This window comes from Aythya ferina, assembly GCF_964211825.1.
Source record: "Aythya ferina genome assembly, chromosome: 5".
Classification (NCBI taxonomy): domain Eukaryota; kingdom Metazoa; phylum Chordata; class Aves; order Anseriformes; family Anatidae; genus Aythya; species Aythya ferina.
In genome coordinates, this window is record NC_140301.1 from 11,860,080 (window position 1) to 11,879,352 (window position 19,273).

Consider the following 19,273-nt stretch of genomic DNA (forward strand, 5'->3'; position numbering starts at 1 on the left):
GCTCGGGCCACAGCTGGATTTCCAGGCAGGGCAGGGGATAGAGTGGGTGTTTAGAGTCAGTTTCCTGTAAGAGTTTCCAATTGAATTCCACATTTTATTGCTGTTCTCCAGACCCCAGATACCCGATTTTGCCTGGCTGCCGTGTTACAGACCGATGCTGCTGACCATGCGCTTGGACAAGACACTGGGGCTCTGTTCCAAGCACATAAACCCAACCAAACAGAAAGAAAGAAAACAAGTAAACAAACGAAAAGCCCGGGTTATTTTTCACCTCTTCCAAAGAAAAAAAAACACTAAGAATTCAAGGCCACTGAGTCTCCACACACAGTTTCAGAGAACAGAGCGAGAAAGATCCGAGTCTCACTACCAGACGTGTCACATCCCACGCGAGCCTCTCCGAGGGTTCGGGGCTGTCCCAGCTACGCCAGCAGGCGACACTCAAACTACCAGGCTCCGGGGAAAGCAGCAGCGTTTTGTGCAGAAGCGAGGAGCTTTGAGCACGCAGCTGCACAATGCTCCCTTAAAACAGAGGCAGGGAGCGAGCCGACGGCCCCTTCCTCCTCCTCCCTCAGCCTATCACCTGGGATAAATTCTCCTGAGACGACCGGACCCGGTCTCTGCTTCTGGATCTTTCGCCTAGACCCGGAAAGGAGAGGCAGAGGTGGATGAGGAGCACGGCATCCCCCACCAGCAAGCGGCTCACAACGGCCCTAAGTCACGAGAACAAGTTCCTGGCTAACGATGTCCTTCCCTGCGAGAGTCAGGGGACGCAGAAAGAGCACTTAACGCGAGGAGCTGGGAGGGAAGGAGACAAGAGCCAGCTGTTCCAGCACTCACCTCATCCTCCTGCTAAAACGCTGCCGCAAAGACTCCCACTGCAAGCAGGCTCTTCTCCGGGCTCTCCCTCTACTCTGGAAAAGCTACGAGACAGATCTGACTCCGGAGCACTGCCTCCCCTCAGCTCTCCTCCCAGCGGAGGTCAGGATGGCACGGCGCGCTCCCTGGGGAACAGCCCGAACCCCTTCCACCCCCACCCACCGAGAACAGAACTCAAAAAATACCGACCCTTTTTTATCAATAAATAAGGAATCTCGTTACCACAACACAAAAACGAAACATGTTCAAAGTGCAAATTACTGTCGTCAAACTGGGATGCTCCTCCTTGCCTCTCTCCCACGCAGGGCTCCCGTAGCCCCCGGGGCCTCTCCGAGCAAACATGATCTACGAGCCAGGGCGTTCCCTCAACTTCCTGCCAGAGACGGAGCAGAGCAGCGCGGCGAGGCCGGGGACGCGCGCTCGCTCCTCCGCAGCTCGCCCTGCCGAGGGGGCCTAAAGTGCCAAGCCAACCTCCCAGCCCCAGGAAGAAGAAGGAGACTGCAAGGACCAGAGTGCAGTGATGCATAGAAGTCGGGACCACGGGGCGGAAGGGAGTCCTAAGAAACTCGTCCAGAGCGCACCGAAACGCTTCCTAGCGGGGCCACGTCAAGAAAGGCATCGCTTTGGGGCAGAGCGAAGGGTTTCGGCCATTCCCCCTCCCTCAGAGAAATCCGTCGCTCGGTCCAACTTGCTCTGGTAACAGCAGCGCGTGCCCCTTTCCTACAAAGGAGCAGTGACAAGACAGAAGTGGTTGGGAGAAAGAGGCCGTGCCGTGATCCACGCCGGAGGAGAGCAGACCCTTCGGTTATTTACTAGTATTTTAGGTTTTTTGCTTAGCTTTTCTCTCTTTCAACACGCGTCTCCATCATTTTTCCTTTTTAAATACAGAGTCCGAGCTGTCCCAGCACCCACGTGCTCCCCGCCCACTAGGGTCCAGTGGAGTCTGAATCTTCGATGAGCACCTCCGTGGTGGCTCCCAGGATCTCTGTGTTCATGACCAGCCCTTCTGGGGTCGCGCTGCTGCCGCCGCCCACGAAGAGCTTGCCGTCAGCCACCAGGCTCACGCGCTCCGCCCCGCCGCAATACGTCTTGGGCATCCCGTCGGGGTTCAGCAGCAGGCAATCCGCCGGGGCCGCGCTCCCCAGGGGGTCGGGAAGAAGGGGGAGGCCCTGGCCGTCGGTGGGCGGCGCGATGGCCTCGGGGTTGGTGCCCAGGATGTCAGTGCTGGTGATCAGGGCGCCCGCGTTGGCGGCCAGTGCTTCGGCAATGAGCACTTCGGGGTGGCTCTTGGCTTTGTGGGCCACGACGCTGTCCTTCTTCTCGAATTTCTTGCCGCAGATGTTGCAGGAGAACTGGTAGAAGGAGTCGGCGTCGTGCTTCTTCATGTGCCAGTTCAGGGAGGCCTTCTGCCGGCAGGTGAACCCGCAGATCTCACACCTGGGGAAGGGGAGAAGGGGAGGTCACGACAAAGGGGCCGTCGGCACGCCTTTGTGCAGACACAGGCAGCCCAGGAAAGCAGCAGGGGCTCATTAAGGGGATGCCACCACGGCGCCAGCTCTTCCAGAGATATTTACAGGGGCTTACTCACGCTCCTCAGATCTGAGGCACTGCCTGAAGGAACAGGTGAGACAACAAGCAGCAATCCGAACACTCCCACAGCTGCGTGCTCACAGGGAGCCGGGACTCCAGGTCCCAGCCCTGCCTTGAGAGCTGCTCTCAGAGCAGATATATCCACGGGTCACTCGGGAGGGTGAGAGAGGCAGAGGTACTCACTGCAAGGGCTTCTCGCCCGTATGGATCATTCGGTGCACCGCCAAGTTGTGAGAACTCTTAAATGCCCGGGCGCAGTACTCGCAGATGTAATCCCTTTGATCTGAAAAGCAACACCAGTCGCAGCGTTACTCCCCTGCAGCCCTGCTGGCTCTCCCTGCCCTCCTGCTGTAGGCAACGCTGCCCAGGAAGCAGCAGAACGAGAAGTGCTGGGAGGCCAGCAGACAGCAGGGGAGGAGGTGTCCCACAGGACACCACAGAAACTGATGGAGAGTTAAGGCATGATTAGGACTCTACGAGCTAATTAGCCATTCTGACCAGTGCTGAAGGGTGGCAAATTAGGATAAAGCTTGGCTCGTTTTATCCCTCTCCAGAACCCCTGAATGATACTTGCCAGAGGGTGAATCGAGAACTCTATGGCCCATTTCCTTTCATTTCCTTAGAAGATTGTAATCTGGAAGTGAGTAATACTCTCCCACTGCTGCAAGTCTGTACCACCTGCCTTAGCCTCACTCTCTCCGTAAGCACTGGAGGTTTCCCCTCCACCCTCCCTCTGTTCCAGGACCCAGGGAGGAGTTTGGATCTGTCTCCCAGCTCCCTGTACCTGTGTGGTGCTTGGCGTGCCGCAGGAGCTGCTTCTGGAGGCGGAAGAGCCGACCGCAGGAGGGATGGGGACAGACGTATTTTTTCTTCAGCAAGTGCTGGTACTTGATGTGATGCTGGAAAAGAAGAGAAATGAAAGGTTTTAAGCTCTCTTTACGCAGCTTAGATGATGGCTGAAGCCCTCTGATCCCTGATGGCCCCCCTCCACAGTGGCAGGCCCTGGTGCAGATGGCCCTCCCCTGCCCTCACACACATCAGGAAGCAGCAGAACATCGCAGCCCACCTGCAGGTACCGCGGGTGAGCCAGGACGGTGCCACAGCCTTCCATCTCACAGCGGACGTACTGGATCGGGGGCTTCTTCCTAAGGGGTCGGTAAGGAAACGAGCAGAGAGGTCAGCTGAGAAATCCCAAGGGAAGGCAGCGTGAGATAAATGAACGTGAGTGCAGCTCGCTAACGCGAGAGCAGGTTGGTAACGTGAGAGCAAGGGATCACTGCTCCAGTATTCCTGTTTGTGCCGTGCTGATAGAGGTTCTGGCCAAGAGTCTGCTCTGTTCCTAGAAACATCTGAGGGCTTTCACCAGAACTGAAAAAAACCCAGATGCAAGGCTCCCCTCAACCTTACCCCTGTACACTGCCAGGGCAGGGGTCAACTCAGGAAAGGTTAAAAAAACAGCTGGGAAGAAACCAAACTTAACACCCACAGGGAAAAAATGGAAAAAAAAAAAAAAAAAAAAGCAGGGAAGTCAGTACATGCTAATATTTTTTTTCTCCCTTTAATGCAGATTTCTGTATTGTGAGAGAGAGATGCCTCTAAGACAATGAACATCTGTGTAGGACACTGAGGAACAATTCTTCAGAACACAACTGAGTAGAGGGGTGTCACTTACCTTCTCTTGGGCAACCTCGGGCTCTTGTCATCCTTTCTTCTCCTTCCCCTCCTGCAGCAGATACAGAGAGAATTCAAAGAGGTTTCTTCACATTGGTACTGGGCAGAGGTTTTCAGCGGTGTGCTACAACACTACAGAACTCTTCTGCAATTTTAGGCTGAAAAATAACACTGCACCCAGCAACTTGGGATTAAACAGGCACCTGCTCTGGATCAAAGTGGCTGATGAGCTTCAAAGGAGTTTCAAAGGAGTTATTACTCCTGGGGTAGATGGGCAGGTGCCCTAAGGAAAGCAAGTAACCAGGCCTTCATTGAATTGTCCCTGCAATTTGCACAGCTCCTGCATCACACAGAAGACCAGTCCCAGTGAAAGAACAATCCTGACATGTTTGATACCTGGGTCACGCTTTTTCCTGCATGGCATTTGGTGGCTTGTGGCAGATCTCACACCACTCTGCCACTCCCGACACAGCCGAGTGAGCTGTGGTTGCAAGACTAGTGCCAAACCTAGCAGTGAGAACATTTTCCTGCATTGCCTCAGCTCCACCATCCCCAGCCCATCAAACGCCAGCGAACAGGTACCAGGCAGCCACAGCCCGGCAGGCTGTGGTCACAAATTACCAAGTCTCCTGCCACAATAAATGAGGAACTGCTATTTTAAAAACCCTCTGCCAGGCTTCGCATGCTTCACATTTTTCCTTTAAACCTGCGACTGTCTGAACAACTTGCAGCCCTTGATTAAATTCAGACCTTTCCAGGCTGCACGTGAGCACACAAGATTCTGCTCTTATAAGTCGCTGCTGCAGACAGTTAGCAAGCTATTGCCTCATTAATGCAAGCTCTAGATAAATCAATAAAGACCGAGTTTGATGCAGATTCAGAGGAAGGCAATATTCTCGCGAAGTAAATGCTTTGTGTGGTTTGCTCTCACAAGCCCTCCCATATCCTAATGAATTTTTTATCAACATATAATTTGGCCTACACAGTCCAGAATTGATGGTGCCTTTTATTTCCTCTGCTCTGTTGGGCAACATTTCACACCACGTGAAACACATCAGTCTGGGAGGCTAGGAAGAACGGGATTGATGGTCCAGCAGCTATTTTTCAGTTGTCTGAATTAACTGTAACAGCTTACACACCCGTCAAGACAAAACAGGATCTGTGCTCTGAGCAGACCTGCGCTGACATGTGAAATCCAAGCCCCAAGCAATAGCTCTACCCCAAACACTGCGCCTGCTCGATCATACTGCTGCACCAAGACACTTAACAGCAGGCTGATGCAGTCAGTCTTTTCTGGACTGTACTGAGACATCTTTATCGATGGCGAGGCCATGCCAGTAAACAAGCTGAGCAGGCACTCAGCATTCAGGCCAAGCCTTCAGAAGCTGCACAGGTTCTTATGGGCAAAAGCAGCACCAATCCAGCAACACAACCACAAGTCTCCGAAGGCCATCCTTTAGGAGGAGAAAACCTTCTCCAGAACACAAACATCTGTGCTTCCCTCCACAATAAATCAGTCCTGCTACAGAAAGCTGCTTAGAAACAGCACCACAAGTTCCAACAGAGGTGTGCAAAGCCCCGCACCGCAGGCCAGCAGAGGGAGCCACATTTGCTCCCATTTCTCATGGATGAGATCAAGTGCAAAAGTTTTTTTTTCCAGCCTACCTCAATGATTTGGACCCTGACACAAGTCCCACCTCTCTCATTTGCCAGAAGGCAAGCTGCAGAATTGAGTTCAAGTGAGAGGACACTCAAGTATTTTGAGGCTCCACTCCAAGTACCAGTGACCAACTAGGCAATGTAAGTTTGTTCTCTTTATTTCTCCAGAATGGGGCAGAACCCAGCTGTTTTTCCTGGGCTTTGTTGCATTAGTCCCAGGCATGCTAAAATGACACTTGATGCGTACAGAGTGCTCTCCCATCCATCTCCAGGCACACAGCAGAAGAGAACTGGCCTTCCCAGACTGCTTTCTAACACAGTCTAATAAGCCTAACACACTTCAGACATCACAACTGAAGCCTATTTTTTAAGAACTGAGTATTTCACAGGATGTGCTTGTATCCAGGTAGGCCGACTAAACCACACTATGGAAAAACTTTCCCTAAACTAGATGAAAACATGAACCATTTTTCCTTGCCAAACACAGGCAAGACACTAGGAAGCTGCACTTCTGTAAGAACAAGAGGCTCTGCCCTATTCTTTCAGACCCAGAAGGGGGAAAGCAATAATAAAACTACCCTTGTACACTACCAGGAGTGCCAAGTACATAATACACACCGGTACATACAGTTCCAGAATGTTACTCACTTCCTTGGTGGCTCTTCATCTTCATGAAACTCACTCTCTTCTTTTACCTCTACTTTAATCTCTTTCTGCTTCTCTTTTTCCTCTTTTGCCTTGCCAGCTTTTCTCCTTTGCTTTGGAGTTTCCCTACAAAGACACAACCACAGCGTATTACTCCTATGTTAAGTGGCCACCTGCATGTATTCAAAGACACCCTCATGCCTCTCTCTCCTCTTAGCCTCTTTTGAGCACCTCTGGCTGGCAGTGCCTGGTTCTTTGACATGTTAACACCAAGGGCTTCTCTCCTTCCATACTACTAAAAAGTAGCGTCTGCGTTTTACAGAGATTTAAGCAAAAACTGGGTAGTAGTTCACATTTTAATCAAATCCCTTTTTCTAATTGGGAAGTAGGATCACTGGAGAACCTGACAGCCAGCATGGCTCTAATAGCTTTAAACTAGGAGAGAAAAATGGTCCCAATAGCTGTAGGCAGTAGGGAAACAGTTCAATGGGAGCCATTTCACCTCAGCAAGTCACACAGGTTCTCTGGGTCACATTAAGCTTCAACTACCATGTCACAATTGCTCTTGGCCTACAAACAGCAAGTAGGTAATCTAATATACTTTTCTAGATGGGGCTTGTAGGTTTCATCTCTTGGATCGTCTTTGAAGGGAACTTCTTCCTCGCTGACAAGGATCTCTTCCTCGTCATCACTGCTGGGAGAGAAGGAGAACAGAGGAGCTTAGCAGCAGCACTTTCAGCACTACTGAAAAAATATTCATGCACCACCCTACGGGATAGGAATGACACTTTTACACCGCATTTTTTCATCCCACATGACTGGGGAAAGCTAACAGCTTGCACTGCCTAAGGAGCACAATGACAGCCAAAGCAGACAGACTAGGCAGAGCAGCCCCTTCTCGTGAGCCCAACCAGTTACAGCAGAAGGAATAAAGGTACGAGGTGAGATGCCCACCCCTACCAAATACATTTCTCCACACCTCCTGACACCTGCAGTCCATCAGCGACCCAAAACAAAAATACAGAGGTTCAGGACTGCATGAGCACAATTACTATTCTTTCCACAGACCATGTCACAAGCCTTTGAAAAGCCTGAGATTGTGTTTTTCCCCCATCTTGACATTAAATACGAAGAAACACCGCAAAGTAAGAGCTTCCTACCTGATTCCAGCTGGAGACTGATGCTCTTCTGTGACCTCTGAAAGGAAAACGCCACCAGTAAGTTTCAACCTGCAATCTCTGCAGCGAGCTCATCTGTCTCGAGATACCTCCACCACCACTCAGCACCAGGAGCACTGGTGGCAGAAGGCACCACGCCTGCACCAGCCACGTGCAGCTCCCTTCAGAGGTCCCCAGGATCTGCCTGTCTCCAGGCAGCACCCGCCCTCCGAGCCAGGGCTGCCCACGTACCGTACTCGAGCTGGTCCACGTTTGGTTCTGACTTGCAGACGAGCTGCAGGGAGCCTGTCTTGGACCTGGAGGCACGCGAGTTCTCGGTGTCGCGCTGGCGGGCCGCGGCGGCCGACCTGCTGCTGCGCCAGCTTCTGCTGGGCCGGGCTGCGCCGGCAGCGGAGCCATGGCTGAGGAGGCTGGAAACCTCCTCCTCTTCCTTCTCTTCTTTGGGATCTGAAACACACGTTGTGATCCCGTTAGTGCTACTAGGAAGAAAGGTGAATGTCACGGTTATTTCATGCCCCTTGCACGGTGTGGAACAGCACAGTTCCCCACTGCCTCCAAGTAAAGACACAAATATTAAAAATAGCTCATGTTTGCCTCTGATAAAGGTGTGTAGGACAATTATTTGCTGGCTCTGATCTCCCCTGAGCAACACAACCATTTGTAAACCTCAGCAACTGTTTAATGACAGACTAGGTTCAGAATTGGTCTGTATTAAAAGTTGTGTTTGGAGAATCCCCCAAGCACATATTTAATCCAAAACGTACGCCTGGTACTGATCCAGAGGAATCCAAACTGGATGTTTCTGCTCTTGTGCTAGAGCAAGAAGCATCACAAGCACCGCTAGCCTGAGGTCTCTGCACTCATTTATGGCTTCTGCAGGTGGTTTCTTTTTGGCTGACCTCCAGATACGCTTTGGCAAGATAACAGAGCTGCCGAAAATTATAGGTGAGCAAGTTCATCCCTTTAAAAATTAAGGCTTCCAAGTATGGTTCACCTGATTTCACTTTCTGGTGGTTGCTGGAACACCAGGCCTCGATGAACTCAAATGCTTTTTGATATTTCACCAATCACATGCTACAGAAACCCATCCCAAGCAGCTGGCTAGGCTCAGCACTCCAGGTTTGTCTCTGCATCAGCACACAAAGCACCCGCAGTGGGGCACAGGGCCTGTGCTCTAGCCTCAGCTCTGACTCCCTCCTTTTTCCTTAAATCCCTTAACACAGCTGTCTGGTTTGGGGGATTGTGCTGCCCAAGCAGCAGCCAGCAGTACCCCTGTGCTCAGGAACTTCCCAAGCACCTGCTTGCAAGCACAGGGCACAGTCCTCTAAGAACAGGCTGGGGAGCAGCCCTGGTGAGGAGTAAAGCCCCAAAACCAGGCTCCCCGAAGCACGCAGCAGGGAGATGAGGGGCTGTGGCCATGAGCTGAGACAGGTGGGTTTGTCAGGGCACAGGAAAAGCAGTTTGCCCCAAGAGGACAGTCAAGAGCTGGAAGAGGGGCTTGGAAGCACGGCTGTGTGACCCACATCCTTGGTGGGCTTCACGACCTGGATGGAGAAATCCCCTGAGCAATAGGATGGGCACTCTGGGTTGAACCCAGGACCAGAGACCTCCAGAGGGACCCTCCCAAGCAAATGCTGCTCTAATTTCACATCAAACCTTTTCAATTGAACTTCTAGCATGCTGTTTGGTTTGGGTCCCTCATTCCAGAAGTCATTAACTGAGCTGGAATCACCAACCTCTGAAAAATCAGAAGGAATATAGGACACAAAGCTCCACAAGTTCATTGTGAAACAGCAATCAAGTCTGATGTCTTACACGTGCACAGCCAAGTCCCTCATCAAAGCACGAACTGCAACCAGGAAGCCAAAAAAGGTGTATGGATCTCATAAAACAGACAGAGTTCATGTTGGTTTCAAATCCTCATTGTGATCATCCTTAGTTTTGAACAGTAAATCAAACTCAAAGCCACTTTGAAACCATTCTCCAGGAGTTTTCCCATCAAGCACTACCTTTCTACCAGCGTTCGCACACGCTGCTGCTCTCAAGAAGATGGTTATTCCCTTGGAAGATCATTCATGTGGTGATTTCTTGGTAAGAGCTACTATTTTATAGATCACACTTAGGGAGTTGAAGCAGACCTCCCTCAGAATGGATTCCTATGAAGCACACCTGAGGCACCACTCACCTGGCAGCTTGGCCTCATTTCTCTGAGGTCAGAGTTTAATATTAAAGCCTTTCCTCATGAACTCTCATTTTTACTTTTACATCTACTTCAGCACTGTCTACAAGTGTTTGGGCTTGCCTAAAATCTAAAATAGAAAAACAGGAAGTCCCTCTTTTTTTTTAATTGAGTTTCCAGTCTCTTTCCCATATCCAAATTCCCTTTTAAATTCACAGAAACAGCTTTCTGAGGGACCCAGCCTGCACATTCAGAAACAGAGGAATATCAGAGATGGCAGCTGTCTTAGAGAAGAGCAGAACTCCCCGCACTGCTTCGCTGTCTAACCCACCCGATCTGGCTTTAGAGGTGATCACAAGGCTCACCAGAGATATTACAATTAAAATTAGGATCAATCTACAACTGAAATGGTAAAATTACAATTAGGATTCCTCCGCACACCTCTGAGGTTAGGCAGGACACAGCAGCACTCGCATCTGCATCTAGGTTAAGGATCGTGGTTGTCCTCGTCTGTCATCCATAAGAGATGCCCATGTCTCCCAATTAACTTCACCTTGCAGTAATTAACCTTACAGCTATTTTCAGTCCTGGCTTGGGTGCCACACTTGACCTGGCCAAGCCTAGGCCGTGTGGGTGAGTACTGTGCTGCCCCTCTCCTCCCACAAACGTGTCTGCACCAAAGCCCACGTGCTCCTCAGCTCACAGGGTTCGGCTAATTACAGAGAGAAGCAAGATAAGATAAGCAGAGTGAGTGTTGTCACTACAGCTAATCGGGCTCTGTCCTTTCAGAAAGGAAGATGCTGCTCTAGTGTCTTGAGTCTGAAACAAAGAAAACTTCAAATTAGAAAGGCTGCAGCTGCCCCTGCACTCACACTGCCCTGCAGGCCCTCCCGTGCAGAGATCTGCCTCCTCCAGCTGTCTCTGCAGGAGCCAGCTGCAGGCTGGGTGGGTGCCAGCATCTTACGGGAAGCCAGTCAAGAGATACGGGGAAAAATCCACTCCTTGAAATCCTACCGGTCCTTTTGATCCTTTGGTCAAACCTTGGAGTCTCTCCTGCCTTGAACTCTCCCTTAACTAAGTATCTTCATGATAAAAGCAGCTGCCATTCTGGGGTAGTTTCTTGAATTCTGGGGTAGTTTCACCATCCTGCTGATCCTTCCCACTTGCCTTCCAGCTAACAGCATCCGGGGCAGAAAATACATCAGAGTGATGGACGTACATTCACTTGAGAGTCAGAACAGGGAAAAAAAGAAGGAAACCTGGGAGGAAATTCGGTGCAGAGCTGTAGCTCTGTTGTAGTAGCTCGGGTTACCAGAAGAACAGACTCTGGGCACTGTTCTACTTCTCTACAAGAGCTTACCCGGTAGCATCCCATCCTCACTCAGCGTGCTGGGCATCCCAGGGTCCCACACCATTCATATAAATAAATATAAAAGCATCACTTTATAGGCCAATCTTCCCACAGGCAGGTGCTTGCTGCCTTTGTTTTTACTACCACTGGACGCAGCAAGCATTAAGAGCATGCCTAGAACAAGGACCGGAGCAGAGATCACACATCCCACAGCCTGCAAGAGCCAGCCTTTGTAGGAGAGGTACCACGCGTTGCTGCCTTCCAGCTCTGCCCTGCTGGCACCTGAAAATCCACTCGATTACTCCCAGAAATCGGAGCTGTTGGTACTCTGCATCAGCTGTTTCCAGCCACACTTGTTCAGATGTTCAAGCTTTTATTTACCCGCCCCCTGTGAGCCTGCAGCAATAAAACATGAACCTTTCTTTGTACAACTATGTTAAGGGAAAAGAATGAACTATGAATTATTAAGTTTCAGAGTGACTGGTATAAAGCAACTGTATCACAACGTGTACACCTGTCTGAGCACGGCTTTAATTGCACATACTAAACATGTAAAACATGTTTAATGCCCCATGTGGTGATGGCTCAACCAACAAACCCATCAGGAAATGAATCCTGCTGCAAGCCTCCATCTGAATAGCTTTTTTTTCCCCTAAAATATCTGTGAAGTTGAATGTACAGGGCACAGGAAAATCCTCACAGGAGTCGGAGTAGGCTCGGGCAGCCCGAGCTGTTTAAATGCAGCATGTTTTTAGAAGGCTTGATTATAAGTCGTGTCATCTCTTTCAAAACACTGACAAACGCCTCAGGAAAAGCAGTCATTACCAAAGCAGCGTGAAGCTCTGAGAACACAAATAACGAGGTGTAATACGAGTTATCTATCCTACAGCTCAGCTTTGTACGGTTCAAGCCCTAAAGTTTTCCATCTCTTCTGAATTTGTGGGCTTGTGTCTTTTCTCTGTTAGAAGCAGGCTGCTAGAGAGCAGCCTCGTGTTCCCCACACCATTTCCCAGTCCTTGAAGTAATTCTCTCTGGCTTCCCCTTCAGCACAGCCCGAAAGCCAGCGTGATGGGAGCACAGCTAAAATACCAGCCACCCACAAAGCACATTGCAGTAGCCTCATACCAAGAGAGCAGGAAGAGAAATAGCGAGGAACAAATCACCAAGAGAGCTCTCCAAAGCTGGGAACACCTACAAACAGCGTTCCACCCCCCAGCTCCTGCTAATGCCCGCTCTCTGCACAGTAAGCACCTGATTTTCAATTCACAGAGTGAAGGACATGGAATACATTCATTAAATCTATATTCCAGTAATTACTCGGGCCTAACAGAAATGAGAATTATTTCCACGAGAGCACGCAGCGTCGTAGAAAGTCGGATGGGATTTATACAGCTGTATGGATCCGTTTTCAAGCAAAGATTAAACGCTGTACTTATGTCACCAATATTCTACAGGAGCACACGAAGGAAATATTGCACTCGCATGACTAAGCAGGCCGGGCAGGAAACACCACCGCTACGCTGACTCTGCAGCTGCCGTGGTGCACAGCAGCAGGGCACAGCCTCATGCCAGCTCTGACACAACACACCTTCGACTTTACCCTTGCAGTAAGCTTCCCATGGGGCCTGCACTGACGGACCTTTGTGCCCTGCCCTGCAGCCAACGAGCAGCAAACCCTTGGATCCTGTGGCTCCACGTGAAGAACACAAACCTTGGCGACTTGCTCTGCTGTTATGGCAGTTTGGTTACGACCGACGGCACAAATCAGCTGGCATCACAGCCATCGCCTCTGGGCTTCCTTTTCTGAGAGCAGCAGTGGTGATTTCACTTTGAAATATGATGTATAAGATCTTACAGATGTTACTGGACAAACCTTGGTGCGACAGGCTCCCCACCTCTCCAGCAGATGCTCAGGACGTCACGGTGCGCTGCACTCGCACCAACTGCTCACCCAGCACAGAGGCACCAACAGCAACTGCTGAGCTCGAGCAAATTTCATGTTCCAACCTGGATGTAAAACTTTGCGTTGTGCTGTTATCCTGTACTACAAACCGCCACGGAAGGAGAATTAATCCCATGTCAGAAGGCAAGCCGGTAGCTGCAAACACGACGTTCCCAGTCTCCACCAGACCCACCCAGCACTTCACTGCGACACCAGTTTGCACGCAAAGGTTCATGGCATCTATGCCGGCTGCAAGTTTCATAATAATAAAGACTCAAGAAACTTAATAAATGTTTTTCTTAATCTCACATTCAAGGCCAAGCGAATCTCTCAGAGGCCCAAGTTTAAGAAGGCACTCTCCAAAGACACCAAACTTGGGAATCAGCAGCCAGACGCCTGCCACTTCCAAGGACACGCTGAGAAACTGTGGTAAAAATGGGGCAATGCAGCAAGGTAAACGTTTCTACTTACAGGTATTCAAAACACTGGCAATCACCATTAAAATATTTCCTGATATCACTTCTTTTACACATATTAAGTGGCAATGCCATGCGTTGTGTTTTGTTTTTTTTTTTTTTTTTTAAAAAACAAACACATTCCAGCAAAGTTTGGCCCACAAGGATGAAGTTTTTACGGTGTAGAAGGATGGATGGAGTGAACAGCAAACATGTAAGTGTTTGTGGGGTCTGAGCTCAACACACGTTGGTTAATTCTGTTTTGGTCTGCAAAAGTACACCTCACTGACTACAGTTGTGACAGATTTCAATACCTGAGCTGAATACAGTTATAGACTTGTAGGAACAAAGTCAAAGAGTTCAAGAACTACATGAATAAAAGCAGCCTGTAAAGTCTAGGCACAAAAGCCAGCAAACAACAACCAAGCGGCTCCAGCAGAGAAGGTGAATTCATTTGCACAGGTCTACGATCTCCCTTGCTATTTCATCCTGTTACGATTCCCCGTACCAGATCTAAACCAACACTGCATAAAACCTATTTATTTATTTATCTGGGGGGACAACTGTTTCAGAAGTCACTGGGTAAGGAACAAGGCCCTCTAATGTTTTTCTACAGAAAACTGTTATGTAGACAGACAGAGCTCACAGTGGAGAAACAAAGCTTCTGCTCCTGGCCACTGCTCCCCATCATTAAGGCCTTCCCAATAAGGCTCATTAAGCCACTCCCATGTCTCCCCCCAGACTTTTATTTCATCCCCAAGGGAATAACAAGGCATAAGATTCACCACCCACTTGGTACTGCGAGGTGAGAAAAGGACAAGCGTAAATATTTGAGCGCTCTCATTTCCATCCACCTTCCAGCTGTCCCTTGAGCACACACACCTGTACTCCTGACAGCAGCAGAACAGATGCCAGCACGGATTTTACCAGCTGCTCGAGAGCTGTCAAACCGCCGCACCGTATGGTCTCAGCTTCTGATAGCGAAGTAACACCCTAGTGGTTATTTGGAATAAAGTTTTTGCAAGTTGGGCACATGCAAGCCTCCTTGGCAGCTTGCTGCAGTTCCACAATCTTGGGAGAGACCTTGGAAAGCACCCGCACGTCACCAAGCAACAGAGCTTTCCCTGGAAGGGCGATTCAGCAGATGTTTGGCTACCTTCATGGGAAAGCCCTGACTTTCTGGAGGGAATACAAGTGTACGAACAAGCGTTGAGCCCTTACCTTTACCAGCTGCTTTATCCGTGCACCTGGAAAATATAAAAGGTAATTGTAAGAGAGAGTTCTTATCGTGGGGCAGCAGAAGTAAGAAACTGTGTTAGATGGAGATGTTCTCAAGAGGGTGATTCCAAGCCCTTATACCAGTATGGGTTAGTTCATCAGGAGGAAGCTGAAGCGAGCAGAGGCTTATACCAGCAGGGATTGCCTCACCCGGGGGAAGTTAAGCCGCGGGGTAAGAGCACAGCAACCAGCCCCAGCCCTGCCCACGCTGCTTATACCCACACCCCAGGAGCCCCGCTGTTAGGGGCGCACCGAGCAGCCCCGGTATCGATAGCTATAGGGATGTACGCACACAGGGCCGGCTGCCAGCCCCAAAACCCTTCAGGACGGGGCTGCAGCCGCCCCCCCGTGGACGAACGACCCCGGCACACCCCGCCTGGGGGCTCGGGCAGGGGGCGGTGCCCCCGGGGGCAGGTCCCGCTGCCGATACTCACCCGAGGCGGGGGGCGCCCTTCCTGGCCGCAGGCGGCGGCTCGGCCGCGGGCTGCTCGGCGGCGGCGGCTGCTCCTCGGGCGCCGGGGCTGCTGCGGCGCCGCCGGGGGTACTCGGCCTTGCGGCGGCGGGAGGCGGCGGCCGCCCCCGAAGCCGAGGAAGCGGCGGCGGCGGAGGCTCGGCCCCGCTCGCGGCCGCCCCGCAGCACGCGGCTGCCCCCGGAGTCCTCGCCGGGCTCGGCGGCGGGCGCGGGGCGGCGGCGGCCGGGGGGGGCGGCTGGCGGGCCGTGCCCGGGGGTCCCCTCCTCGCCGCCCGCCGGCATCGGGCCGGGGAGCGGAGTGGCTGCGGCGGCCGCCCCGCGCTGCTTCCCGCCCCGCCGCCACGCCCCCTCGGCGGCCTCGCCCAATCGCCGCCCTCCTCCCCGCCCCCGCGCCGCCAATCGCAAGGCGGTGCGAAGCCCGAGCCCCGCCTCCCCCTCCTCCCCTCCCCGCCTCCCCCCGCCTCCCAGCCAATCAGCGGCCGCGCTCCCGCAGCGCCCGCCCCCGCGGCGGGACAAGCGCCCAATCGGCGCGCCGCGAGCCGCGCAGGCGCAGTCGAGCACGCCGCGCTCGCGCTCGCTCCCCTCACGCTCCCCCCCTCCCCTCGCAGCCCCCCCCCTCCCGGCACCGGCCCCGCCGCCCCCGGCCCGGCCCGGGCCCGTCCCGCTCCCCGCGGCGCCTCCTACCGCCGCCGCCCGCGCCCCTCCGGCTGCCCCCTGCGGCCCGGGGCCGGCGGGCGAGGCCGCTCGGGGGGGGGCCGATAGCGCTCGCCGCCCCCCCGGCCGCCTCCCGGCCGCTCGCCGCGGCGGTTGCCGGTAGGGCCCGGCCCGGCGCGGCCCCGGCGGCGGGGCCGGCTTTGTGCGGCCGCTTCGCCTTTAAGAAAAAAAAAACGCCCCGGCGGGCGGCGGGTGAAAGTCGGTGACAAAATGGCGGCCGGCGCAAGGGGGGCGGGGCCGGCGCTGAGGGGAGACGCCCCGCTTCCGCCGCGCCTCCGCGCATGCGCGGGGGGTGCCGGGAGTTGTAGTTCCCGCCTGCGGGCTCGGTGGCGGTTTGGCCGGAAGTGGCCGCGGGGCACGCTGGGAGTTGTAGTTCCCGCCTTACCGGGCTCGCTGTGTCCCCCCGGGGTCGCCCAGCGTGGCTCGGCCCGGCCCGCACGGCTCGCCCGCCACCCCCTGAGCCCCCCCCCGGCCGTGGGGGGACGGCCACCAAGCACCCCGAGCCCCTGGAAGGGCTCTGCTGGAGGAGCCTCGCTCGTTATGTCCAAAAAACAGAGTTATTTCCCCCAAACACACGGTCTGCAGTACAAGATGACACTTCCACAGCAAAAAAAACAGCTTTCCCCTAGTTCTTGAAAAACTTGGCTAAACTGGTTGGGTTTCGTTTAACTCACAGGATTCAACATTATATAGAACACACTGCAATAAATAAATAAACAAATGCACCGCAATAGAACTGCAGTGCTTTTGCATCCTATCTTAGACAAGCTAATACAGAAAGTACAACAGACGGCCTTCCTCCTGTGTCAAAAGAAAATTAGATAAAATACATGCACCCTGAGGATGCGTTGATTACATCTCAACGTGCACAGGGCACGTGGCAAGGGAGCAGGCAGGCAGGGAGCACAGCACTGCGCCCCAAAACCTGCTTCGTTTGGCCAGAGAGTTTCCCAGTCAGGGGCCACAGCCCCTCGTGTCATGGGGTACTGAGTGTTGACATGGCCAGAGGGCAAGCTGAGCTCTGGGAAAAGTTTCTGTGCTAGCAAAACATCTTCCACAGGGGCACATCTTCCATCAGGCCTTTCGTGGCACCCTTGGAGACGTGCCCTGCTGGGAAGGGTGCCCCACCACGGGTGCAGAATGAGGTATTCCTCATCCCCTCCCTTCCACATTTACGTTCCTCATTTCCTGGGAGTGCTCTAATAAACCAGCTTATTGTGGAGAAACGCATACGGTCTGATTCATCTTGGCAAAGGCACCAGGCCACGGGGAGGAAGTGTATGTCCTGATGCTAAACTTAAAGAACCCGAAAAGTTCAAGATCCTTGCAGAGGGATCCATTCCGTCCCTCCCAGGCCAAGGCGAGAGGCTGCTGATTCAGCCTCCTGCCAAAGCGCTGGCAGCCCGCGGTCTTGGCAGCAGCATTTTTTAACGATGATATACAAACTTTCTTCGGAGTTGGTTACTTCAGTGGTTTGAGGCTCATTTTGAGCAAAGAGGCAGTTTGGCTGGCTCTTGCTTTTTGTCAGCCCGATGTCGCTCTGCTCGGTTTCTTTCGGTTAAAAAGTTTCTTTCTCTCCTCGAGAAAAATCCCAGGAAGAATTTAAGTAATGTCTGCTGTTGCTGTTTGTATTATAAGTGGGTGAAAATATTCCTCCTCTCCCCAAAGACCCGTCTAGATGAAAACCTGATTGACATCACCTTCCGAAGTCACTGTTCTGCTGCAGCTAACCCGTACTTTCTGACATGAAATGACTTTCCATTTATTCTCAAATGAAACCCGTTTTATTTAAAACCAGGGAGTCTTGCTGTGGGTGGTTATTCTCAAGTTGCTCTGTGGCTTAATTTCTCCTCCGTAGGCAGGGCATGGGATTGCTTAACTCTTGTTAAAATGTCTCGGCTAAACCACTGCATGGAAACACAGCTCAGATCATCGGGACACAGCTCAGCCATCGGCCTCTACTGGCCTTGAGTTTCATAATGTGAAACTTTAGAATCTGAATTTAAAGCTTCATTTACAATGCTTACATTAGGGGTTAAATCATCACAGAGAAAAGGGGGGGAGTAAATCAAATCTTCCACAGAGGTTCTGTTATCTGCAGAAAGGGAAGTGTCTGATGCAATGGTCCTGCCCTAAGAAGCAGCAAGGGAGTGACACGAGCTAGCACTGCCTCATCTTGTCTCTCGGGTGGCTCTTGGTATCACGGGACCTGCAGTTTGGCTTCCCACGTGGCTTTTCTGGAGACAGTGCCCGGCTGAATGTCCTCACTGTGGGCAGACAACAAAAGAGCTGTCACCACTCTGGAGAGCGGCAGTAATTAAATGAACCGTGGTGTGCCAGCTTGGTACAAAAAGGCTCAATTCGAACCCATTTCACCCCGGTGGTGCAGATGGGACCAGCGATGTGTGAGAAGGGGGCAAGAGCGTGTCAGCTTGGTTGTGCAGGGCACTGCAGCACCCGTGGCACACCGGGTGAGCTTATCTGTGGAGAGGATGGACCTGGAAGAAGATCTGGCCCCACTGCCCAAAGAGAAGCACATATTTTGGTGCTCCTGAGGCCGTCCTGCCCCGGGGGATGATGCTGGTCCCACCAGCAGCCTGTTGTTCAGATGGCAGCGGGGCTAAATGCAGCAGGGAAGGGTTTTTGTGCCTGACCAGGCTGAGCAGCGAGGTGCTGAGCTTGCTTCTCCGGGGCTGGGCAGGCTGCCAGCGCACACCCACGGCTCTGTCGCCTCCTTGCACGCGAGGCCTTGTGGCAGCACCTGAAATGGCCGCCCATGGAGCCCGGAGACTGAAGCGGGGCTCAGAAGGAGCAGAAATGTCCCGGTGGTGGATAAATGGCTGAGACTGGTGATCAGTGCTTCTGGTGGAAACACTGGTGGCTCTGCTGGGAGTTGAGTCCAAGGCTTGGAGAAACACCCCTGGAAAGGCCGGGCTGTGCTGGAGGAGGCAGACCAGCCCTGGGCCTGTCTCCCTCACAGTGCCACGCTTTGGTGCTCTCTGCATGGCGATGCCACCTCTTGTCACACACACCAGGTGGCTTCTGGAGGGCGCTGAGCCCTGCAGGACACCAGATCTCTGTCTTTTAGGATGGCTCCACCAGCCAGGAGACCCCCGAGCACCCCAATGGCCGTTCACTGTCCCCAAAATGAGGTCTCTCTGGCTGCCCGTGCCCCGGGGCGTGCTGTCTGCCACCTCTCACCGTCACACAGCCCACAAGGGAAAAACCCCGAGAGCCAAACCCCGGGGGCGGAGGCAGGGTTG

At 52.7% G+C, this 19,273-nt stretch overlaps 1 protein-coding gene across 2 annotated transcripts; it reads right to left on the bottom strand.

The window, feature by feature from the left end:
- Positions 1 to 73: 73 nt before the first annotated feature.
- ZFP91 (ZFP91 zinc finger protein, atypical E3 ubiquitin ligase) lies at positions 74 to 15,661 on the bottom strand. Of its 2 annotated transcripts, none has more exons than XM_084521997.1 (11): positions 15,259 to 15,661; positions 14,768 to 14,793; positions 7,851 to 8,066; positions 7,602 to 7,638; positions 7,043 to 7,135; positions 6,445 to 6,567; positions 4,139 to 4,189; positions 3,533 to 3,611; positions 3,251 to 3,365; positions 2,650 to 2,749; positions 74 to 2,313 (listed from the first exon to the last, which is right to left on the bottom strand). In XM_084521997.1, the coding sequence occupies exons 1-11, from the start codon at positions 15,576 to 15,578 to the stop codon at positions 1,803 to 1,805; spliced, it is 1,671 nt and encodes a 556-aa protein (XP_084378123.1). In that variant the 5' UTR covers positions 15,579 to 15,661; the 3' UTR covers positions 74 to 1,802. The 2 variants fall into 2 exon arrangements, with proteins under 2 accessions (XP_084378123.1, XP_084378124.1); XM_084521998.1 differs by having other exon boundaries at positions 7,043 to 7,132; positions 15,259 to 15,659.
- Positions 15,662 to 19,273: the final 3,612 nt, after the last annotated feature.

Excerpts from the sequence above, each read along its gene's own strand:
- ZFP91 (XM_084521997.1), bottom strand. The coding sequence starts at position 15,578 with ATGCCGGCGGGCGGCGAGGAGGGGACCCCCGGGCACGGCCCGCCAGCC. Across the intron at positions 8,067-14,767 it reads GGATAAAGCAGCTGGTAAAG|ATCCCAAAGAAGAGAAGGAA; the intron begins GTAAGGGCTCAA and ends CGTGTGTTTCAG. Across the intron at positions 3,366-3,532 it reads CTCACCCGCGGTACCTGCAG|CATCACATCAAGTACCAGCA; the intron begins GTGGGCTGCGAT and ends CTTCTTTTCCAG.